Source organism: Hypanus sabinus, chromosome 8, assembly GCF_030144855.1.
Source record: "Hypanus sabinus isolate sHypSab1 chromosome 8, sHypSab1.hap1, whole genome shotgun sequence".
Lineage (NCBI taxonomy): Eukaryota > Metazoa > Chordata > Chondrichthyes > Myliobatiformes > Dasyatidae > Hypanus > Hypanus sabinus.
Genome location: NC_082713.1, coordinates 121,693,666 through 121,719,675, shown reverse-complemented (window position 1 = coordinate 121,719,675; position 26,010 = coordinate 121,693,666). Strand labels below are relative to the sequence as shown.

Genomic DNA, 26,010 nt, shown 5'->3' with positions numbered 1-26,010 from the left:
AAGTCACCAGGATCAGATGGGTATACTGCAGAGTGATGCAAAAAGTTTAAAAATGAGTTAATTCCTGTTTTACTCCCCACACTGAACTGGGCTCTAAAAAAGGAACAAATGCCACCCAGTTAAAAGGGAGCGATAATCTCAGCTATACCGAAAGAAGGCAAGGATAAAATGGAATGCGAGTCATTTAGATCAATATCCATTCTTAATGTGGATTATAGATTATTTACCTCCATCATGGCCAAATGATTAGAGGAGTTTCTACCCATACTGATACATAATGATCAGACAGGTTTCATACGACAACACCAAACACAAGACAATATACGAAGGACACTTCACATTATGGATCATATACAAAAAATAAAATCGAAGCAATAGTGATAAGCATGGAACTGAAAAGGCATTTGATTCAGTTAATTAGAATTTTCTTTACAGAGTTTTACATAGATTTGGTTTCCAAGACACAATTATTAAAACTATACAGACACTGTATGACAACCCTACTGCTCGGACTAAAATCAATGGATATTTATCAAATAGTCTTACCCTAGAAAGGGGCATGAGACAGGGTTGTGCATGGTCACCGCTACTCTTCGCATTATATCTGGAACCATTAGCTCAATCATCAGACAAAATGAAGATATCGGGGAATTACTATTAAAGGGACAGGGCATAAATTAGCTTGTTATGCGGATGACATTTTGATCTATCTAGGGCAACCAACATACTCTTTACCTAAATTGATGCAATCCTTTGAACAATATGGTCAATTATCAGGATACAAGATCAAGATAGATAAAACCCAATAAAGTAGATATCCCTGGGCACGGCAAACAGTCTTTCAAATATTTGGGCATCATTATGCCAAGATTTGGCAAGATTATCAGAATGTAATTATCAGCCTTTATATAAAAAAATAAGGAAGATATGGCAAGATGGAACCTGATTCCTTTTATCACTCTCAGTTCAAGGATTGAGTCTATTAAAATGAATATACTGCCCAAACTGTTATATCTTTTTCAGACCCTACCAATAGAGATTAATCAATTCAATGAATGGAACAAGATGTTATCAAGGTTTATTTGGCAGGGTAAAAGGCCTAGAATTTGGCTCAAAACTTTGCAATTAGCAAAGGAAAAGGGGGGATGGGGCCTACCTTCTCTTAGAAATTATTACTTTGCAGCACAGTTAAGAGTTGTGATGCAACCCATCATATGACGCTCAATGGAAAAACATTGAGGAGCGGGTACTTCGTATCCCCATACAAGCAAATTTGGCTGATAACAACCTGCAAAGGTACATAAATACTATTGATAACCCATGGGTGAAATTGACTCTTAAAATATGGAAAACTACTCTAAAAGAATATAATCTAGAGGGAGATATTGCAATTCTTAGATGGTATGCATATGACTTGGATTTTACACCAAATAAATTGGATGCTAGATTTAAGGACTGGACAGCTAAAGGAATAACAGTTCTTTGCAACATAATGAAAGAAGGAACACTATTCAGTTTTGAAATGCTTAAAGAGAAACACTTATTAGAAAAAACAAGATTTTTATCGGTATTTACAGATGCAACAATATGTTAATAGGACGCTTAAAAATGTAACTAAAGGCAAGTACTTGATAGAGCTACTTAGAAGAGCATATAATTCAGATAACTAGTTGAATCATTTCAAGCATGTATAAGGGGTTGTCAAATCTTAACACATTCGACTTCATACATTAAAACAAAATGGGAGAAGGAAGGAGGGATAATTATATCTGAGGAAGAATGGACAATAATATGGAGGTATCAATGGAAGTGTACCAGTTCACAGAAATGGAGGGAGTTCGGATGGAAAAACTTCATAAGATTTTTTTTTATTACACCCTCTCAGAAATCCCATTATGATAGTAAGCTCCCTGATTGCTGGAGAAATTGTGAAAATCAAAATGCAAATCATTATCATATTCTTTGCGACTGCCCTGTTATCAAAAACTGTTGGAGGGGGATACACAATGCCCTTCAAGCATCTTTAAATGTGAAATACCCTTAGAGAGTAAGACCATACATTTTGGGTATATACCTCAAGAATGGTTGAAAAGAGATAAATATTTAATGAATATGCTGTTGCTGGCTGGTAAAAAGACTCTTACTAGGAAATGGTTATCACAGGAAAGCCCAACTTTGAAAACATGGATGGAAATTACAATGGACATTTACAAAATGGAGAAGATAACAGCATCTGTTAACCATAAACTGGAACAATTTGATACATACTGAGAAAAATGGTTTAACTACATAATGCCTCATGGGCCTGATTTTATTCTCACAAATCAATGAATAAGTTGTAAAAAAAATCACTCCCTATTTTTACATAGTTTTTTCCTTTTGCTTGTTTTTTGTTTTTCCGCTCTTTTCTATAAGTGTATACCTCAGATAAATACTACGTGGAGATTTGTGACATAATATGATTATATGATTTATATGTACAATGTCTGAAATACATCTTATGGAAATGTTTATTTGATGATGAACTTCAATAAAAAAACAAATTACAAAAAGAACCGCAAAACCAGAATGTTTCTTTGAATGCTCAAAGAGTTTGAAGGTTCCGTGATAGACTGACATTAATGCATTAATCTTGAAAGTATCCATTGATATTAAGGATTTTCATATCATATTCTTGGTAATTATTATTCATTTTGTTTTGTTTTCTAGTATCGGCAGCTTGTTGTCTTTTGCACACTGTCCATCTTGCTGTGTGCAGATTTTCATTGATTCAATTGTGTTTCTTTGTACTTACTTGAATGCCCACAAGAAAACAAATCTCAGGTTTATATATGGTGAGATGTAAGTACTTTAATAATAAATTTGTTTTGAACATTGAAAAGCAGTTGCTCCTCACTGCAGAATTGCAGAGAGTGTCCATCTCATCATGCAACGTCAACCAAGTGTTAAAACAACCAGTCTTCAGGGAGAATTACAGTCAGGAGTGTCTGTACGTGGCTGGGCAGGGAGGAATGTGTGGCGTGGGAATGAGGTTTGGTGGCTAGGGCAAAGGTACAAGCTCAAAAGGTAAAGACTGAAAATCTGAAACAACAGAAAGTATTGGAGACAGAAATAGTCAACATTTCAAACTGATTAACTTTCAGAACTAGGAACAGTTTAATAACATGAAGAGAAGGGGAAGGCTGTGATAGGACAGAGTCCAGAGATGAACAACACAAATAATGATGCAGGTGGAGCAATCACACCAGAAGAAGTGTAAAAAGGGAGATGAATGAGAACAAAGGTATCATAATTGGTTTTATTACTTAAGTTTGCATTCAGTTGTTACGAAGGTGAAGCAACTCTGAGGGGCCGAAGGGTACAAAGTCGCCCCCTCCTTTTTGAGAATCGCAAGATCGCTATTATTTCAGGTCTGAGACCCAGGAAATGAGAGAGATACACATCATGAGGGAGAGAGACGCAGAATACACAACCAGGTGGAATGTGTCCTGACATCAGCGGAACGGAACCACTGACTACTGCTATTGTCTCTTGAAGAAGGAAGTGTGTATTGAGTACTGTTCTGTTCATTGAAACCCCTCAGGGGACAACCAGAGTGGTCTGGTTGAGGGATTGCATCATCCCAACCTGATTGACATCTGAGACCCCGTGAGTAAGGATAAAAGAGGGGTCTGGGGAACACCCCTTGAGACGCACCAGGAGAAACGCTAGAGATCCAGGGACAGCATTTTATAGCAAAAGCCGGTGAGAGCTCGTGTGCGTCCTCCCTTGCCTGGGTGGTGGGCTCACCACGGAAGAACTGTTTAGCTAAAGGAGAGGTCACAATTGAACGGCCACCTGACGGATCGAAATCATAAAGGAAGGTTGGCAAAAACCCGTAGTGGTAAATGTTCCCATTCTTTCTCTCTCTCTCTCTCCAACAAAGTGCAACACAGCGACAATCAAAAGATGGCAGCTTGTGGAACTGCAGTGAACTTTATATTTCCATCGGACAATACATTATCCCCTAGACAACGATAGAGCTTATTTCTTATTGATTATTATTATACTCGCACTTTTAGATTTAGTATTGATGATGTATATTATCAGTATATTTGCATTGATATTATTTTTGTGTATTTTTACTAATAAATACTGTTAAAAATAGTATCAGACTTCAACGGACGTCTCTATCTTTGCTGGTAAGTCACCCAGTTACGGGGTTCGTAACACAGTCCAGACAGATTATTCTAGACACAAGTACATTATGGTAGTACAAAAGGAAAAGAGTAAAAAGAATACGGATTTACTGTTACAGTCACAGAGAAAGCGTAGTGGTGACAGTCAACTGCAAGGGCTACAACGTAGGAGACTGAGAAGTCAAGACTTCAGTTTTATTGTTTAAGAGTTTTATAACAGTGGGATAGAAGTTGGCCTTGAGCTCAGTGGTACATGTTCTCAAGCTTTAGTATCTTCTGCCTAATGGAAGAGGAAGAGGTGACTGGGATGGAAAAGGTCCTTGATAATGTTGCCTGTATTACTGAGGCAGCAGAAGTGTCAATGAAGGCAAGGCTGGTTTTCATGATAGTCACAGCTGTGTTCAACCTTTCTCTCTCCACAGATTTTATTTTGTCCTGAACTGTTGGCATTTTCATCAATGGTGAAATTCACATCAATTCAGGCACTTCTTTCTCTCCTCTGCTGCTCCCACTGCATTCCATTTACAACTCTGAATCAGCTATGATTAACAAGTCCAACTACTCTCCCTCACCCAAAGCCACAACCACTTAGCCTTCATCTCCCCATAACAGATATTCCCTTTTGTCTCTTTCCCTCCTCACCTTTTCTACTAGATAAAAATGCTCTTTTCCAACTTTTAGTTGTTTATTAATTTACATTATTTTTTTTTGTTATTTAATAGATGAGACTGTTTGACAGCGAAGTTCAAGATTAAGAGCCTAAGATTTAAAATGCCAAGGCATTTGTACAGCAGATCCAGCAAACACAACTGTTCTTAAAAATGTACAGATCAGACCATTCATAAGTAAGTGACAGTTCAACAAAAGTGCATGGTTTATGGAGTGCATAGGAATGGAATTACTGATTTTAAAAATACATTAGATTTATCCGATCAGTCCAAAAGGGAAAACACGCTTTTCACATTATTAGCCAGAATCTTAGCAACAACAACTTAAGAAAAACCAATAACACCTTCAGGAGAATGAACGTGAACATCAGAAATATCACAGTTGCTCCACTAAGATCATGGCTCATGTGTTAGCTCAGTTGCATTTTCCTCTCCCATTGTCATTCCTCTCAATTCCCTTATTGTCAAAATATCACCCGTCTTGAACGCTAAACACCAATTTCAATTTACAGGGGGAATTGACACTGACAGTAATATAGCTTCTCCTTTGGGTCTCACTGGGATATGTTTCCGCAGGAGAATGGGGCTGATGGGGAAAACAGATCAGGCGTGATTGAATGGTGGAGCAGACTCAGTCATCGAGAATTAACATTTACATGTAATAGGAATTTGATGTGGTGTTGGTTTGGTATTATTCTTATATACAGAATAACATAAAAAAATAAAATTAGTGGTTAAAGTGCAGAGATGGTATAAAATATGCATAAACACATGAATACCAATATGTACTTACAATGTAAACAGCATTATAACAACTTGTTTAAAGTGTTCAGTGCAGTACAGTGATGGGGGTAATAAATGAAGGTAGCTAATTGGAATGGTTGATCAGGTTACCTGCCTGGAGAAGAAACTTTTAAGATGGCATGAGGATTTTGTTTTAATTTCCCTATAATATGTTCCGGAAGAGAGCTTTTTGGAAAAGGCATTTTGCAGGGTGGGTAGTGGTCTTGAAAAGCCAAATGGTCTAATTCTGCTCATATGTCTTAAGGTCTGAACTTTAACCTAGTTCAGGTAATACAATTTAAAATCTATTTCTTTGTATTGTAAACCGTCACCATAATACCAACTGGTATGAACTTTGCATTGGGAAATGACTTTGACTGTTTTTTTTAAAGCACTGATGCCATGCAAGATTATAATCAGAGTTCTCAAATTTACAAACAGCCCCACCAGGACACTGACACTACAGATGATGTTCCATATTTAACTGTACAAAACCTTGGATGGATTTTGGAAAGCACAAGTTCCCGGGGAGAACCACAGGCAGGAGAATGCAGAACAACTCAACTCCACGACAGGGCGAAAATAATCCTTTAACTATGTGCAGATCACCAAGGTGCCTCCACAAGTAATGAGAACATGATAAATTTCACACAACAGTGATAAGGTAGTACAACTGTTAAGAGCTGCAGATAAATTAAGGGATGTTACACACCAGTGCTCAGAGAAGTAATTCAAAATCGCAATAAAACTCGGGGGAGAGATAGAAAAGATAGAATAATAAAATTCAAACCAGCACAAAGACGAATGTTGACATGAAATCACCATGCATTTTACTTTGTGACAGCAAGCTTGTTGTCTAAAGAGCTACTGCACTAGCAGCAAGAAAAGAGGATGTACAATAAATTCACAAACTGCAGTGAAAATAATTGAAAGATGTAAGCACTGCTCTTGAGGAAACTATATACTGTCCAACAAAAGGACCACATAAAATGCACTGAGCTGCAGCGAAAGATTAGCACAGCACAACGTAGAACAAAGTGCCAGCATGAAAGAGGGTGAGATATGATAACTGGAAGATCAAAGTGTGTGACAATTTACAACAGGCTGATGAGTCTGGAAACAAAAACTAAATAGGAAACGTACCCAGAGAACCTTCCATCATACTTCAAATTCAAAGTAAATTTATTATCAAAATATGTATGTCACCCTGAAATTGATTTCCTGCAGGTATTCACAGTAGAACAAAGAAATACTACACACAAAGACTGACAAGCAGCAAAGTGCAAAAGATGACAAACTGCACAAATACAAAAAAAAATCAATGATAGATAATACCGAGAATCCTGACAGTCCTCGAAAGTGAGACCATAAGTTGTGCTCAGTTCACTATTGAGGTGAGTGAAGTTATCCATACTCATTCAGGAGCCTGAAGGGTGAAGGGTAGTAACTATTCCTGAACCAGGTGGTATAGACTGATGGCACCTGTACTTCTCTCTGATGGATCCTTGATGGTGAATGCTGTTTTCTTGTGACAGTGCTCCTTGTAGATGTGCTCAACTGTGGAAAGGCTTTTTCTGTGATGGACTGGGCTGTATCCAGCACTCTCCACCAGTGTTTCAATTTTAATAAAGAACTCATCTGGAATGCGCAGCTATAATGGTACTAGAGAGCAGTTTCTTTGAGCTCATCTGTGGAAACAGCTTAATTTCTACCTTTAGATGTCTCTTTTTTTCCCCCTTTTCTAGGTAGATGGGGTTCTGTCAGTACCCTCGATCTGCAGCTGTACTCAAACTGCGGTTCTTTACAGCGTCTGGGATCGACCGGCAGTTTTTCAATATCCTATGGGTGCAGCCTAGAAGGCAAGCACGCCTTCAGGATGCTGAGGCTTTGCGATCCTGTGGACAAGCCGATTCTACACTGGTGTTGCCAAATGAAACGCCATGGGAGAAAACGGAATATTGGAAACAGCGGATCAGCTGTCAGAGGGCTATGTACTCAGCGAACTGCTTTCTCGTTGGTGGGGAAAGTTTGCTGCCAATTTTCGATTAGATCTCAGGGGAAACAAAGCAATGCAGCAGACCTTAACATCACAATGATTGAGTTGCTCATTGTGTGACACCTCTCTGCCCCTTTATGAGGGGAAGAGGGGGCAAGAGCAAACCAGTGGTAGGTCAAATTGTCAGATGATTGACTAGCTTTTGTTGTCATGGTCTCTCTTGGGGCTTTGCTATAGCTTGCTTGGTGGGTTTTAATGCTTTTTGCTGTAGTACACTGGGGGGAGGGTTGATTGTGCATGACAGGGGGAAGTAGTGGGGGGCGTTGGGGTTCTACTGTTTTTAACATCATTCATTCTTTAAGGTGCCCTTCTGTTTTCATGGATGTCGGTGAACAGCAAGAATTTCAGGCTGTATATTGTACATATTCTCTGATATTAAAATGGAACTATTGACTATTGAAACATGAAAAGATCTAATATAGAACAAAGAACAGTACAGCAGAAGAACAGGGCCTTTGGCCAGTGATGCTGTGGCAAACTAATTGAACTAGTAGTTAAAAGCCTATTAAACTAGTCTGTTTTACCTACACAAGTCCATATCCCTCCATTCCTGTACAATTGCAGCACCAGACAATATTGTGGGCTGAAGGGCCAGTTCCTGTGCAATGTTCTATGGATGGATACACAATGTGAAGAGTGAAGAGGGCTAAGGTCCAGGTGCAGGTGGATGAGATTGGGCAGAAAAGTAAGTTAGCATGGAGTAGATGGGCCAAAGGGCTTGTTTCCCCGCTTTTGTGTTCCATGGCTCTAATCAGTTGATCTGATATGGCATTGGATATAGGAGAGAGGAGGCAGCTCTGGAATAGAACAAGACATTGAAAGTGGCAACTTACCTGAGTTGTGTTCCAATGTTGAGGTTATGCAGAAAGTTTCCACCAAAAGCCATACAATCCTTGGATGTTAGGACAGCGTGGATCCAGCCTTAAAAACAAGACACCTGGGTGAGCTGTGCAAGCAAACTAAAGCCAGCTGAGTCACAGGATAATGCCCAAAGTGGGTGGGGTTATCAAAAGTAAAAGTAGTCTTTATTGCTGAAAACATATGGAAAGTGTTTGTACAGAGGAGCTCTGGTGTCCTTGTACACAAACCATAAAGTTAATGTGCAAGCAGCGCAACAGATTAGGAAGATAAAAATTTTGCCCTGTGGTTCCCCATTATTGCTGTTGTTCTTGTGACTCAAAGCCAACTTGTATACTATGTATTAATGCTTTAAGTGATGGACACTGCCTTTATCCTCATAGTCTTAATGAAGGGTCTCAGCCCAAAACGCCATTTGTTTATTCCTCTCCATAGATGCCACCTTGACCTGCTGCATTTTGCTTCTCCAGCATTGTGTGTGTTATTCCAGATTCTCAGCATCAGCAGAATCTTTTGCCTTTATCCATCTGCCATTTTGCAACGACTCAGCTAAGATGCTTACAGAATGAAGAATGGAGCAATAATGGGGTAAAATTACAGTAAACGACTTTCAGCATTGGCAAATATCCATTTGCAAATCCAAAAAAAGTTGGAACAGAGCACTTGCTCAGTGGTGAAATACAAGCAGAATTTACTTCAAACTGAATTATTGATATACAAATCTCTATATGCAACACTGTTTCCAGTTTTTCCACCAATCGGAATGTATACTCTTCCATTCACTCCAAAGCCACACCTTTCAGTGCCAAGCTAGGGAAAATTTGTGCAAACAGAAGTTGATGTCAACTTAGGAGCAGCATCGTAGTGTAGCGGTTAGCATATTGCTCTACAGTGCTAGCAGATCGGGGTTCAATTCCTGCACTGTCTGTAAGGAGCTTCATATATTCTCCCGGTAACTAGATGAGTTTCCTCTGGCTTCCTCCCACATTCCAAAGATGTACAGATTAGGGTTATAGCACGTTGTGGGCATACTATGTTGGTGCCCAAAGCATGGTACACTTGCAATATGCTTTCAGCACACACTTGGACCTTGTTGGCCGTTTGCGCAAACGACACACTTTACTGTACATTTTGATGTGCATGTGACAAATAAAGCTAATCTTTAAATCTTCAAGAATTAACTTTGAAGTCTGAAATATCTTGGGTTGAATTGGGTTAAAAACCTGCAATGATCTTATTGAATGGTAGACACAAAAAATTAAATAGCTTGCTCTTGTTCTAATGTAATCATGTAAGGTATGTACTGCCACACGTGACGAAGTATAGGGCCAGATGGAAATCTTGTGTTATCTTTACACCATACCTGTGGGAATGAGAAGTGTCTGCCCCTGTTGCAGTACACACTTGTAGCATCGGTCCACTTGGTCTCCAAAGAAAGTCTCACTCTGGTTGACAGAACTGCTCCAACTTTCATAAAGTGCAAGATTGGCATTGGTAGGCCTTATCAAGTAGAAGTGTTTTTCACCCTGCATGGAAGAGAGTTTTTTGTGCTTTAATACAGCTCTTTAAATAAGAGAGTCACTTAAATTGTCCCACATGGTAGTACCCCATCATTACTACAATGACCCCATCAAACAATTGTTGACACCAACTTGCTGCCAGTGCTCTACAACTGGAATTCCTCTCATGTGAACTAGAATATTTGTGGAAAATCTTCACCTTTTATCATGCTAACACCTAATTCCACCTGGTTCAGGAGCCTGATAATTGAAGGGTAATAACTGTTCCTGACCTGGTGGTGTGGGACCCAAGGCTCCTGAACCTTTTTTTTATTGACAGCAGTGAGAAGAGAACATGGCCCGAATGGTGGTTTCTCAATTTATTTTTCAGAAATTTCAACATTTCCAAGTTAAGCAAGTGCTTTGAGAATGCTTGTATACCTTAGAATATAAAAAATGAAACACACTGAACTGCTGAGGTTTCGTAGGGATACCTTCCTCCCACATTTAGCTTACATGCACCAGTTTAACGTCCTGCAGAGCCAGCACTAGCATGAGGTACCTCATGAGGAGCAATTAAAGATTTTGCAAGAGGTACACAGTGTTACAGACATTTCTATTGCTGATATCAGGGTACAGAGGGTGATTGGGTGAAGAGGCAAAAGACAAGTTGGCAGGATGGCCTAGGAATGGAGGAGATAGAATGTTGCAGAGCTAAATGCACATTGTTGGGGGTGGAAAGTGGGTAGAAGACAATCATATTGTGACTTCGAAACCTGCGAAGAGGGCTGGGGAGAAAAGAACAACTGAGTGACTGAGTGAGGTCGGAAGATGATAATGAGGACAACAAGAGGTGACATAGGCAGTGGAATGGTAGGGAATGGATGCTGGGCTGAAGCAACATTATTTCACAGATAGTCCAAACTAACACCAAGATCCAGACAGCCTCTTACCCACAGTACATGGTACCACACAGAGGTGCCCCCAAAGTCGATGTGGAAGTCGGTATAACTGTCCTCCATTCCCATCAGGCAGTACTTCTGAACGCAGGGCTTGGGAAAGATGGAATCTTCAGGCCAGTAATTCTCTACCCATGAAAGCTTCTGAACAATATCAGGAACCCTCACCAAATCTGACATCCTGCATACACATCAGAGATTAAATGAGCAGTAGGGTAACAAATCACTCAATGCTGTCAGAAGTTATCAGTCTAATAGCGAACAATGCCTTATCCTGCAATTCAACAGAAATTTTCCAGCTCACATCAACAACCGACAAAATAAAAGCAAAATTCTTCATAGATCAAGATAACCCCTACACTAGTGGTCGCCAACCTGTCAATCGTGATTGACTGGTCGATCTTTAAGACTTTCCCAGTAGATCCCGGAAACAAATGAAAAATAAATACACAAATACTGTTGAGAGATTGTTTCCGGATTGTGGGGTTTTAGTTCCGTTCTTTCTGCCCAGTGCGCATGCGTGTAGCTCCCTCGCCATGCACTACAGTGTACTTCAGTGGTCCCCAACCACCGGGCTGCGAGGAAACGATATGATTTGGCGATATGAAACGATATGGGTCAGCTGCACCTTTCCTCATTCCCTGTCACACCCACTGTTGAACTTGAATTCACATGAGGTCATCAGTCGCCTAAACGCAGTGACACTCTAGCGCCAGGGATCACTGGTTAGCCTCAGGTAACTGACCGCCTCTCATGGCCAGCGGGAAGTGCTGTTGGTACTGGCCTGGAGTGCAGACAGATGGGCGCCGCCACTAAACCTGTTTAGTACACCGATTGTTCGTGGGGAACCCAGTGCTAAAATGTTCACAGACGACCTAATTCGGGCCCAGGGTTTCGTAAGTAGTAGAGCAGCTACCTCGCTACGATCTGCTAAAAGTCATCCCTCAAGACAAACTTTAGTCAGCTGATAGATTGTAAGGTGGGGGGGCAGACACACGTCCTGTCTCACTCCTTGCTCGGTCGGTCGCTCTCTCCGGACTGTGACCACTGTGGCCCCGGTATGGGAACAGCCACACCTGGCCAAGGTGTCTGGCGGGTGGGAGGTTGTCTAATGAGGCAATTAAGCACTCAAAACTGCTTCAGTACCTTGAGTCTAAGCACCCTGCATTTAAAAACAAACCTATCTGAGTTTTTTTCCAGTGGAAAAAACATGAGCAAGTGGGACAGCAGCTAAGTGCTGAGAGCCATGAAAACTAAACTGCGGAATAGACTGGACATAAGGAACCTGCTTCGAGTATCACTGTATTCCCGTCGTGTTTAACACCTCCCCCCCCCCCCCCCGCCCCCCACCAGTCCACAAGAATATTGTCGATGTTAAACCAGTCCGTGGTGCAAAAATGGGTGGTGACCCCTGGTGTTCATACACCATTTCTACTTCCGGGTTACGGGGTTTTACTTCTGGTCTTTTCTGCCCACATGCGTGTAATTAATCTATTTGGGGTCGATCTTGCCTTCACTAAGGCCGAGGTAGGGGATCTTGGGCTTAAAAAGGTTGGTGACCACTACCCTACACTACAATTCTTTGGTTCTGATCCTCTGAGATCCAGTCTCTGCCACGGTGAAGCCTGATGGACCACACAGTTGAACATTCTGCCTGCTGATAGGTTCCAGCCTCTATACCTGGAGAAAGGAACCCTCAGGAACCTTTGTAGCTTGTTGGTTCCATAATAAGAGTACGCCAGTCACCCTCACATACACCCCAACCATACCCAGTGTCAGTGCTGATTTGTTCATTTACACTCAATCAAAAGAATGTATCACTGTACTCTGGATGAATTCCTCTGTCGATATCTACTAGGAACTAATAGTTTTATAGTACTGAAGTAGTATTGAGAGTTCTAATTAGTTCTGTATTTCATTTAAATGTATAATTTGTTACTCAGTTAAACAGTAGTTTGTATATTTTAATACCTTTTTAACTACTCGCATAAAACTTTGGATAATTGGGGTTGCCGCTTAATTGGGCTAAAATGAACTGGTCCTGGCGTGTTCCCTATTAACTGCAATCCGTTATATTATCTAAAATTAAGAGGAGTGTTAAAAGACTCATTGTCCCTTCAGAAATCTGATGACAAAGGGGAAGAAGCTGTTCCTGTACCAGCAAGGCAACAACCTCAACAGAGGCTTCATTCCTCACACTGATTCACTAATCCTTCTCTGACTGGTGGGATCTTACTGCGTGATTGTGCTGTGATCCACAATCCATTCTGCATTCATTTCAAGTTTCTAAGTGCATCTATTAACTAAGAATGTATAAATTATACACTTTGAGATTTGTTTGTTTACAGGCAGTCACAAAGCAAGGAACCCGAAAGAACCCAATTAGAAAAATAAGACCAACCACCCCAGTGCCAGTCGAGAAAGCAAAACAAAAACACAAAACAAATCATAAACAAAAAAAGCAAGCAACAGCGCCAACATTCTGAACCAAACCAAATCCTTAGATTCAAATGCCCAGAGTCAGGCCGAAGACTCAGCGGGCATCTGAAACTGATTAATAAGAAATGAAGCTCATTTCTCCATTCTTGTAACTATCTATTGGCACATTTAACAGCTACACATTCTCACATTATAAAGGCATCTCACATTGTAAATGCCAACATATTTCCTCATATTGAGATGTAAGGTACTTACTTTGTATCAGAAAATTCCAGGCTAATAACATTTAATACTTTGGTACGATGGACGGCAGTGAAATATTCTACAAAGTCTTGCAATTTCATCTTACAATCTGCTTGCCGAGCCACATCAATCACATCGATCACTTTCTCACCACCTTGAAAAGATTTAAAATATTTATATTCAGGTCAACTTGGAAGTCATGTCACACAAACAAGAGTCAACTGTGGTATGGAACAGTTGAACAGCAAGCCTATCTAGAGTTCATGTAAAACAGATTATATAGTTATGAGGTGAGGCTGTTTGAGCTTAGAAGATTATTAGGCAGACATGTTCAGTACTCAATAGATGTGGATAAAATAGAAAAGGGAGAATTGGTTGAAAGTTTCCTGTATCAAAATGAATACTGAAAGGCCTAGATAAAGTGGAATGGAAAAAGTTGAGTCTGGGACCAGAGGGCACAGCCAGAATAAAACCATGTTCCTTTTGAACAGGGATGAGGAATTTCTTTAACCAGAGGGTAGTGAATCTGAGGAATTTATTGCCACAGGCATCATGGAGGTGAAGTTATTGGGAATATTTAAAGCAAATTGATAGGTTCATGATTACATTGGAGGAGGTGCAGTGAAGTTAGGATGGCGCTAAACAGCGACTTCTTTGCTTGTATCTTCAGAAACAGCTCTATTTCCATCCTTAATATCTTTATTTTTTTCCTTTCAGGGTTCTTTTGAAGACCCTGACCTGGTTACATGCTGACTTCGGTTCTTTGCGGGAGTGGGACCTGTTCTCGGGCTTTCAGGACTGGCCATCGTTAGCGACGCCAAGGATTCTGCCTGGGAGCCCGGCTTGGATTTGGAAACCTAAGATCTCAGGGCTCTGGAGACGGGTTGATCAAGAGTCGGTATCACGGCAGGAGACCCGTGTGTCATCGGGGGAGTCGGAAAATCTACTGTTGTATGCCCAAAGACCTGAGATCTTCGAGATCTACAGGGACAGTGCTCAAAAAAAGTGATGTAACTGACTTTTAACATCATAAAAGAGCCAGTTGTTTGTTATGTCTCCCCACTCACTGGGAAAATGGAGACACCTCTTTCCCCTTTATGGGAGAGAGAGGGGGGGAGAGGGGGGGAGAGGGGGGGAGAGGGGGGGAGAGGGGGGGAGAGGGGGGGAGAGGGGGGGAGAGTGGGGGAGAGTGGGGGAGAGTGGGGGAGAGTGGGGGAGAGGGGGGGAGAGGGGGGGAGAGGGAGGGGAGAGGGGGGAGGGGGGGAGGGGGGGAGGGGGGGAGGGGGGATTGTGGCTCACTGCCGCTTATGCGCCGGAGGGGGAAGCTTGAGGTTCTTGAGTTTAACTGTTGTTCACTCTTTGGGGCACTTTTCTGCTTTCGTGGATGTTTGCATTTCAAGGAAGCAGTTGAGGCTTCTTCACTAAATATATTTAAGATACAGTTAGATTTTTACATAGTAAGGGAATTGAGGGTTATGGGGAAAAGGCAGGTAGATGGAGCTGAGTTTATGGACAGACCAGCCATGATCTTACTGAATGGTAGGACAGGCTCGATGGGCCGAGTGGCCTACTCCTGCTCCTATTATGTTATTATTATGTAGGATGTATATTGTATACATGACATTAAATTGGACCTTTGAACCTTTGAGTAAGGGTGTCAAAGATTACAGAGAGAAATAAATCAACCATGATGGAACAGCGGAGCAGACTCAATGAGCCAAATTGCCTAATTCTGCTCCTATGTCTTATGATCGTAAGGGACACGTTCAAGATAAATGGAAAACCAGGATGGAATAAAGTTTGTTCAAACGCAAACTGGCCCTATTGGGAATGGACTGTCCAAGAAATATGCTTGAATGGACAAAGGAAACTTTTGCAGAGCTATGGATGACAAAAAATCTGATGGGCCCTACTTCACTAAGAACGTAGATTCTAAGATGTTTCATGTATTCCCCATTTCCAACGTTCAAATGGTCAAACTACAAGCATGTAGCACTGCTGAACTCTACCTGTGGAGTATGATTAAAAAACTGAGCAGCCACCCCTTACCCACATATTCTTGCACGTCCCTGACAGAAAAGGTGCTTGAAGGAAGAGCGATTCCAAGTCCATCTATCTTGGGCACTAATATGGGACATTCAAACCCGTGCTTCTCCAGGTAGTTTTGTGTCAGCTGGGCACCATGCATTTTGATGACAATTTCAGAGGCACTATGAGAAAAAAGCATCAGGTGTTATGGGAGTTCACTAGCACCATCAGCTTACAATTCAAAAGATTGTGATGAAAGGCCATAAACAAGGAACACTTAAAAATAAGGTTTTGTTCTTTACACATGCTACCCAACCTGCTGAGTATTTCTTGTGTACACCATATTATCTCTGGATTCACAATCAGCTCTTGGATACAACAGTAATGTCTCACTCCAACAAGTTTAGAGCACAGATTCAAATATTCAAATCTTCCCATATATGAAGAACTGCAACCTCCCCCAAAGAGTTAGAATCTCCATCAATACAAAAGGGAAATAATGTAGGGCCATGGGCTGGGTGCAGTTCGATGGGACTTGGAGAATAATATTTCAACACACACTAGATGGGCTGAAGGGCCTGTTTCTATATTATAGTGCTCTACGACTATCATCCATCAGCTCATCTTGCTGGTACACACATTAGTCACAAACCTGATTGATATCAGCCACCTTTCCAACCTTCAGCCACCCAAACACTCAACAAATTTCACTGCCATAGTTTCCTCTCTGTTTCTCATTTTCTCCCTCAAAGAGATGACCAGCCTCGCCTAAATTACACTTGGGATTGGAGCACAAAAGTTTTGGTTGACACTACAGTGTGGTATAGGCAGAGAATAAGAACAGCTTATTAAGCTCTCTAGGGTATTGGCTGTGCTGGATGGGGTGCTGTGCAATGATCTGGAGGTGATAAGCGAGCTTAAGGTTAAGGAACCCTTGGGGTACAGTGATCACAATATGATCGAGTTCACTTTGAAATTTGAGAAGGAGAAACTAAATTCCAACATGTCAGTATTTTAGTGGAATAAAGGAAATTACAATGGCATGAGAGGGAAAATGGCCACGGTTGACTGGAAAGAGACACCAACAAGAAGGACACCAGAGCAGCAATGGCTGGAGTTTCTGCAAAAAATGAGGCAAGTACAAGACAAATATATTCCAAATAAGAAGAAATTTTCAAATGGAGTAAGAACATGACTGTAGCTGACAAGTCAGAGCTAAAGTAAAAGCAAAAGAGAGGGCATACAAGGAAGCCAAAGTCAATGGGATCAGAGAGGATTGTGAAGCTTTTAAAAACTTTCAGAAGGAAACTAAGAAGGTCATTAGGAAGGAAAAGATGAATTATGAAAGGAAGCTGGCAACTAATATCAAAGAAGATAACAAAAGCTTTAAGTATATAAAGGGTAAAAGGGAGTTGAAAGTAGATATAGGACCAATAGAAAATGACACTGGAGATATTGTAATGAGAGACACAGATGGCAGAGAACTGTGTGCGTACTTTGCATCAAACTTCACAGTGGCAGATGTCTGCAGTACACTGGACATTCAAGAGCATCAGGGAAGTGAAGTTTGTGCAGTGAAAATTATGACTGAAAAGGTGCTCAGGAAGCTTAATGGTCTGAGGGTGGATAAATCTCCTGAACCTGATGGAACGCACCCTCGGGTTCTGAAGGAAGTAGCTGGAGAGATTGCGGAGGCATCAACAATGATCTTTCAAGAATCGATTGTACTGGATGACTGGAAAATTGCAGATGTTATTCCACTATTTAAGAAGAGTGGGAGGCAGCAGAAAGGAAACTATAGAACTGTTAGTCTGACAGCAGTAGTTGGAAAGTTGTTGGAATTGTTAGGGATGAGATTACGGAATACTTGGAGGCACATGACAACATAGGCCAAAGCCAGCATGGCTTCCTGAAAGGAAAATCCTGCCTGACAAACCTACTGCAACTTTTTGAGGAAATTACAAGCAAGGTAGACAGAGGAGATGCAGTAGGTGTGCTATACTTGGATTTTCAGAAGGCCTTTGACAAGGTTCCGCACATGATGCTGCTTAGCAAGTCAAGTGCCCATGGAATTACAGGGGTGTTACGAGCTTGGGTACAGCATTGGCTGATTGGCAGAAAACAGCGAGTGGGAATAAAGGGATCCTATTCTGGCTGGCTACTGGTTACCAATGAAGCTCCACAGGGTTCGGTGTTGGGACCACTGCTTTTTACAATGTGTGTCAATGATTTGGACTATGGGATTAATGGATTTGTGGCTAAATTTGCCAATGATACAAAGACAGATGGAGGAGCGAGTAGGGTTGAGGAAACAGAGCCTGCAGAGAGACTTAAATAGTTTAGGGGAATGGGCAAAGAAGTGGCAAATGAAATACAATGTTGGAATGTATATGGTCATGCACTTTGGTGGGAGAAATAAACAGGCAAACTTATTTACATGGGGAGAGAATTCAAAATGCAGAGACGCAAAGGGACTTGGGAGCCCTTGGTCAGGATACCCTAAAGATTAACCTCCAGATAGAGTTGGTGGTGAAGAAGGCAAATGTAATGTTGGCATTATTTCTAAAGGTATAGAATATAAGAGCACGGATTTGATGTTGACACTTGCGAGACCACACTTGGGAGTATTGTGTGTAGTTTTGGGCTCCTTATTTTGGAAGGGATATACTGACATTGGAGAGGAGTCAGAAGATTCACGAGAATGATTCCAGGAATGAAAGGGTTACTGTACGAGGAACGTCTGGCAGCTCTTAGGCTTTATTCCCTGGAGTTCAGGAGAATGAGGGGGGATCTCATAGAAACATTCCAACATTTAAAAGGCCTGAACAGATTAGATATGGCAAAGTTATTTCCCATGGAGTCTAGGACAAGAGGGCATGACTTTAGGATTGAAGGACGTTCATTTAGAACTGAGATGTGGAGAAATTACTGTAGTCAGAGGGTGGTAAATCTGTGGAATTTGTTGCCATGAGCAGTTGTGGAGGCTAAGTCATTGGGTGCATTTAAGGCAGAGATTGATAGGTTCTTGATTAGCCAGGGCATCAAAGGGTATGGGGAGAAGGCAGGGGAGTGAGAATGACTGGAAGAATTGGATCAGCCCATAATTGAATGGCAGAGCAGACTCAATGGGCCGAATGGCCTACTTCTGCTCCTATATCTTATGGTCTTAATAAGTTTTTCTAGATGAGACCTGAAATCAAGATCCCATCTTTTCTAAGACAGGTGGAAAAGTTCCCACTTCACTATATTTTGAAGATGACCAGGGAATTTATTTCTTGTACACTGGTTAATACTTATCATTCACTCAATGTAACACAGATTTGGTCATGACATCATTGTGCTGTTTGTAAGAATTGATAGTGCACAAGTTGCTTCATAACATTCCTACTCTTCAAGATTGATATTACTTAAAATAAAATCTACTGAAACAGCCATCAAGCACTTCAAACCATTCTGAAAGAGAAATGAAAGGCTTTATATAACTTTCTGCTTCCTACTTACTCCCTTCCCACTCTTAATGATTCAGAAGGCGCAAAGCAGAAGTTAGAAATCTGAAGCAATGTCCGAAAACACTGCCAATTCCCTCCTCTCTTTTTTCCATCTGAAACTGGTGCATCATGTCAGATTTGTGCAGCTACAGTATTTGATTGCCTTATTAAAACATGAGACAGAATAACTCGATTGCAAGACGGCAACAGACAGGGCATCACACGATTAGTCATTTTCAAACATGCCCTTTGGCCATGCCCACTGTTCGGTGTCATGGTTGACTTTTAACCTCCATGCCACTTTTCTGCATTGCTCCCACATTCCTTGGCTCCCTCAATGTCTAAGAGACTAATGATCTCTGTTTGAATGATCTAGTGACTGATCACTCACAGACTCGAGTCGTTAATCCCGAAGATTCACTACCATTATCACAGGTGACTGCAATCCATTCATGGTTGGCATCGCCAAATTAGTCTCAATGTGGAGTAGTCGTCAGTCCTGGAGTGTGGAAGTGATTTTTTTTTTAAAGCTCAAAACACTGAGGAACCAATAAAAGGGCAGGCTTTTACAATTTTGTTTTTGTTATCTCTGGGAAAAGCATGACAGCATCATTCAGTAAAGCAAAGTAGCTCAATCAAATATTAGGATACTGAATGAATAAAAGCTAAGATAAGAGGTGTATGTTGACAATGATAAATTGGGGAACTTTACCAAGTGAGCTGATAGTGGATAGACAATAATATTTGAAGATCAAATGAATTACAACAATCATTCATTCTCATCAGGCAGAAAAAAAAGTTTTTTTCCCCCCAAAAAAAGGGCTCAAAAATGTGCCTTACAAAGGAAATCAGGGATAGTAATAAAACAAAAAGACACACGACTTTCCATATAACTACTTGAGAAAACAGTAGATTGGAATTGGAAGCAGTTTAGAATCTACCAAAGGAGAACAAAATGATTACTTTGGGTAGTGGTGGGAGGAACTGAAGATTTAAATACATAAGCTTCCATAAAATATGAACAATAGATTAGTGAAGACAAATGCCTGCTGCCTACAGTCAGAAGTGAGAAATCATAATTGGAAACCAAAAATGATAGAACAATTGAACATTTGAACACAAAATTTAGTTCTGCCTTCACAAGGGGACAGATAATCTCCCAGATACGTTAGGAAGCTAAAGGTGAGCTGACAGAGAGGAACTGAATAGAAACCTGTATTAGTACAGAAATGAGGCCAAGGAAACTAATGGCATTAAAAGGCTGATAGGTTTTTAGCATAAGATGTTACATCCTAAAATGTCAAGGGAAGTGACCTTAGAAGTAGTGGTCATTTTGCAAAATTCTTAAACACTGGAGAATTGGTAGGGGGAGGAGTCAGCAAATGCAAACTCACCATTTTAAGAAAATGGAGAGAAGGAAAAATAAACAAAGACCAGCTATTGCAACACCAGCAGTGTGAAAAATCCTTGCCAAGCATAACAGATACAATAATGGAACAGCTGGATAGCATTAATGATACTGGATAAAGACAGCATGAAATCCTGCATAACAAATCTAATGGAGTTTTTTTAGGATGCAACTAGTAGAATAGATAAGCGAGTGGTGGATTTGTACTTTCTGAAAGCTTTTGATAAGGTCTCACATTTGGGGTTAGTGCACAAGAGTATAGCACATGGGATCTGGGACTGAAATACTGGCACAGACAGAGAACTGGTTGACAGGAAACAGAGTGGGAACAAATGGATCTTTCTTCCAGATGGCAAGCAGTGATTGATGAGGCGCCGCAGGGATCAGCGACTGAGCCCAACTATTCTCATTGTCTATCAATCATTTGGATGAGGAAAGAAAGCTGGGGGTGGGGGTGCTTAGGAAATGTGTGTACTGTGAGGATGCAATACAATTCAGACCAATTCTGCAAGTGGGCAAACACACAACAGATTCAGTGTGATGAGAATAAAAGCAAGGTTAGCCGCTCCTAAAATTAGAAAGTCAGATTATCTGAATGGTGGATAGGTTGCAAAGGGGGAGGTGCGCTGAGAACGTGTGTCCTTTGTACCCAATTGCTAAAAGCAAGCGTCAGGTGCAGCAAATATTTGGAAAGGCAAGTGGTATGCCGCCTTTGACATGTTACTGCACCTGTGCAGGGCCTTCCTTTCACCTCATCAGCATAGTTTTTATCTCCTTATCTGAACAAAGGTGCTCTTGAATGAACAGACGACTAACCATGAGATAGCAGACTGGAGATCGAGGAAAGATCAGGATGATTAGGTCTACATTCCCTGAGATTCGGTGAAATGAGCGTAAATCTCACAAACCTATAGAATTTTGAGATGACTAGACTAGATGATCCCATTGACTGGAGACCCCAGAACCAGTCACAGCTGCTAAATCAGGCTAAGGAGAGAAAGGCGACTCCAAGAACCAGTGAAGGAAACTGTGTTGCACTCTATGGCTTCACTACACCTGCATTCAAATCCTCTCATTAATAAAGGCTGATGTGCCATTTCTCAGCTCTCTTTCTAGTTTCACTTGTATTTTATCTTTCAATGTCTTGAAGGTCAACAATACTCAAGCTTCCACCATTTAAAAACAAAACTATTCGCTTTTCTGTTTTATTCAAAGATGACTTCACATTTTCCGCATTATATTCCATCAGCCACATTCTCATGCAATTACTCGGCTTGTCCGCAAATTATCCCCTGAAGCCTCCTCACACCTTCCTCCCCAATCAAAAGCGCACCCTGGTTAGAAAGCTTGGAAATGTGATACTTGGTCCCCTCAACCAAATGACTGGAGCAGACTGTGAATATTCAAGGCCTGAACTCTGATCCCAGCAGTATCCCATCAGTCTCATCTGCCAACCAGGGTACTATTTGGTTATTCCCACTCTTTGCTTCCTGTTTTCATTAATCCCCAGTCCACGAGTTTTAACCTTGTTTGACCAGTTCAAACAATGGTTACTGAGTTGATCATTAGAATGTTGGGATGTTTTAGGAGGAAAAGTTGCGAAGACTAGACTCATATTCGCTGGAGCTCAGATGACTGAGAATGGACTTGACTGAGGTTTCAGGGGAGAGGGAAAGGATTTAAAGGAGACCTTAGGGGCAGGTCACCCCCCCCACCAAACACACAGAGCGTACTGTGAGCTGCCAGAGGAAATAGTGGAGGTGGCTACAACTACAATGTTTGAAGGACAGATACAAGGATAGGAAATGTTTAGAAGGACATGGGCAAATGCAGACAAATAGGGCAAGTTCAGGAAGGTACCTTGGATAGCATGGATGAGTCAGGCTGAAGGGTCTGTTTAATTTCTGTATATCTCTATGACCAACCTCCTGGTAGAACTATTAAAAGGCTTTCAAAAATCCACTGGTTCTCCCTCATCAAATCATATCATCAAAATAAAACTCCAGTAAACAAGTAAAAGATTATTTTCTTTACACAAATCCATATTGACTATGCTGATTACTATTATTCGATTCAAGATGGTTTGTTATCACATCTTTCACAATAGATTCCAGCATTGTGGTCAGCCTGTGGCTGATCCCAGCAGTCCCTTCCATGTAAAGTGTACGTCAGCTGAGAAGCCTGTAGTCTATTGCTATTTTGCTCCTGTGAGTACCCATTTGTAAAAGCAGGAACTGGGAAATGTGTCAGAGTTAGGGAAATTCCTCACTGCTGTACCATCATTCCATTTGCCACATACAGGTTACATTCTGCAGGATACACTAGAAATACTTTGGCAATATGCAGGAGATGACTACTCGCCGCAAGAAACACGTCAGAGGATCTGCCCTGAGCCCAGCATGCAAGTGCCACCACACAGGCACCACAGCGCCTACTTTCTTAGAAGTTTGTGTAGATTCATCATGTCATCTAAAACTTCGATGAATTTCTATAGATGCACAGCCTGGTATGGAAATACCAATGCGCAGGAATAGAAATTTCTACAGACAGAGGTGGATACAGCCCAGTCCATCAAAGGCAGAGCCCTCCCAACCACTGAACACATTTACAAGGAGCGCTGCCACAAGAAAACAGCATCCATCATGGATTACCCCCTCCATCCACTCTTCTCCCTGTTACCATGAGCAGGAGGTACAAGAGCCTTACGTTGCACACCACCAGGTTCAGGAACAGTTATTGGCCTACAAATATCAGGCTTCTGAACCAGTGTGGATAACTTCACTCACCTCAACTCTGAACTGATTCTATAATCTACAGACTCACTTTCAAGAAATCTGCAACACAAGTTCTGAGTATTATTTTCACAGTTAGTGCTCGTTTGCACATTTGCTGTTTATCAATCTTCACTTATGTATAGTTTTCATAAATTCTACTGTATTTTTTTATTTTCCTGTAAGTGCCTGCAAGAAAATGAATCTCAAGATAACATATGGAGACATAAACTTACTTTGACATTGACAAGAGACTCACACCTTTACCTTGGTGTGAGTGCCTACGAAACATCTTTCAGGTATTAGAACACAAAATAATAGGGCCAAGTCTGGTACTGATACATGAATGGCCAAGTGTTACTAAACAGTCTTTAACATGCTTCAGACATAGCAGCTGATGAAAGGCTTGCGTACCTGGGGAAGTGTCGGACTCGGAGATGCCTGATGAAAACTGGTGTACCTGCCTGGATCTGCTTAACTGAATCCGTGGACTCTGTGTAGTCATGTCGGTGCCAGTTCTTCCGCGTTTTCACTAAGTCAAAAAGCAGGGCAAACACAGGTTACTCAAAGATCTGCAACAATAAATGAAACAGTGGAAAAAAAAACACGGGTGCTGGAAATCTGAAATACAAGCAGAAAATGCTGGGAACACTCAGCAGGGTAGGCAGTGTCAGTGGAAAGAAAGACATTGTTAACATTTCAAGTTAAAAACCCATAAGCAGACTACAAGAGAAACGTGGAACCACAGGAGATGCAACACCTACTCTTTTACTTATCATTTCTCTCTATCAAAGGATTCCAGCAATCCTTAGAAGTAGTGCTTCACTGCACTTCCTCTAGTCTAGTGTATTGTACGTAGTGCTCAAAGTTTGGTTTCCTCTACATTCAGTAGCAAAAAACAGTTTGTGAACTTTGCAAATACCTGGTTTTCTGCATTAATTACTCATAAAATATTGCCTGATCTTCATCCAAGTCACAATAACAAAACAAACACAACCTGCCTAAACACACAAACAATTGCATTTCTCATCAATAGTGAGTACTCAATTTAAACAATCATGGTCTAGGTTCAAAAAAAGTATGTGAACCTCTGGTGTAATGCCTTCTGCAAAAGCTATTTGGAGTCAGGTGTTACAGATGAGATTACAGATGTGGGTTGTAGAGGTGCCCTACCCTATCTATAAAAAAGACAGAAAGTCAGGTTAATGACAGATACTGCTCTTCCCAAGAAAGATATGTTTATGTGCACCATGCCTCCATCAAAAGAACTTTTAGAGGAATCTTAGAAGAATTGGAGAATGCATGAAGCTGAAAAAGTCTACAAAAGCATTTCTAAAGACCTGAGTCTTCATAAAAAGACAATTAAAAATAACAATTTCTAACTTGTAACTGGTTACTAAACAAATTCTAAATGTTTACACTAAGTCTGCAAGGATTTCAAAACTATTTCAAAACAGTTGAACAAAGGAGACTATGGAGCCATGAGGGAGGAGCTGGCCAAAGTTAACTGGACGGATATCCTAGCAGAAAAGACAGTGGAACAGCAATGGCAGGTATTCTTGGGAATAATGCACAAGGTGCAAAATCAGTTCATCCCCCGGAGAAGGAAGGATTCAAAGGGGGGAAGGGACCACAGTGGATGACAAAGGAAGTCAGAGATTGCATAGCATTAAAAAAAAGCAAGTATGACAGAGCTAAGGTGAGTGGGAGGACAGATGATTGGGAAGTTTTTAAGGAACAACAGAACTTAACTAAAAAGACAAGACGGGGAGAAAAAATGAGGTATGAATGCAAGCTAGCCAGGAATATAAAGGATAGCAAAAGCTTTTTTTTAGGTATGTGAAGAGAAAGAAGATAGTTAAGAACAATGTTGGGCCCTTGAAGAATGAATTGGGTGAAATTGTTATGGAAACAGAGAAATGGCAGAAGAATTTAGTAAGTACTTTAGATCTGTCTTCACTAAGGAAGTCACAAGCAATCTTCCAAATGTATGGATGGGCCAAGGACATAGGGTAACAGAGGAAATGAAACAGATTGACATTAGGAAGGAAACAGTGATGAGTAGACTGATGGGACTGAAGGCTGACAAATCCCCAGGTCCAGATGGTCTGCATCCTAGGGTACGAAAGGAGGTGCCCTGGAAATTGCAGATGCATTGGTAATCATTTTCCAATGTTCCTTAGATTCAGGATCAGTTCCTGAGGATTGGAGAATGGCTAATGTTATCCCACTTTTTAAAAAAGGAGGGAGGGAGAAAACAGAGAACTATCGACCTGTCAGCCTAACATCAGTAGTGGGGAAGATGCTAGAGTCCATTATTAAAGATGAAATAGTGGCATATCTAGATAGCAGTGATAGGATTGGGCCGAGCCAGCATGGATTTACCAAGGGTAAATCATGCTTGACTAACCTATTGGAGTTTTTCGAGGATGTAACCAGGAAGTTAGACGAGGGAGATCCAGTGGATGTAGTGTACCTCGATTTTCAGAAGGCATTTGATAAGGTCCCACATAGGAGATTGGTGGGTAAAATCAAAGCTCATGGCATTGGGGGGGGGGGGGGGGGGAGACATTGATAGAAAACTGGTTGGCAAATAGAAAGCAAAGGGTAGCGGTGAATGGGTGTTTCTTGG

The 26,010-nt window shown here is 41.1% G+C and overlaps 1 protein-coding gene across 3 annotated transcripts in view; it reads right to left on the bottom strand.

Annotated features, from left to right (window-relative positions):
• Window positions 1-26,010, bottom strand: part of LOC132398379 (lysine-specific demethylase 7B-like) — a 99,702-nt gene that overhangs the window by 48,199 nt on the left and 25,493 nt on the right. For all 3 annotated transcript variants that reach the window (XR_009513638.1, XM_059977717.1, XM_059977716.1), the window contains exons 3-8: window positions 23,793-23,910; window positions 15,733-15,893; window positions 13,696-13,837; window positions 10,996-11,182; window positions 9,907-10,069; window positions 8,519-8,606 (exon numbers count right to left, since the gene is read on the bottom strand). Coding sequence is in view for 2 of the 3 variants with exons in the window: in XM_059977717.1 (XP_059833700.1) it covers window positions 8,519-8,606; window positions 9,907-10,069; window positions 10,996-11,182; window positions 13,696-13,837; window positions 15,733-15,893; window positions 23,793-23,910 (859 nt within the window). In the remaining variant the exon portion in view is untranslated. The remainder of the gene's footprint in view (window positions 1-8,518; window positions 8,607-9,906; window positions 10,070-10,995; window positions 11,183-13,695; window positions 13,838-15,732; window positions 15,894-23,792; window positions 23,911-26,010) is intronic.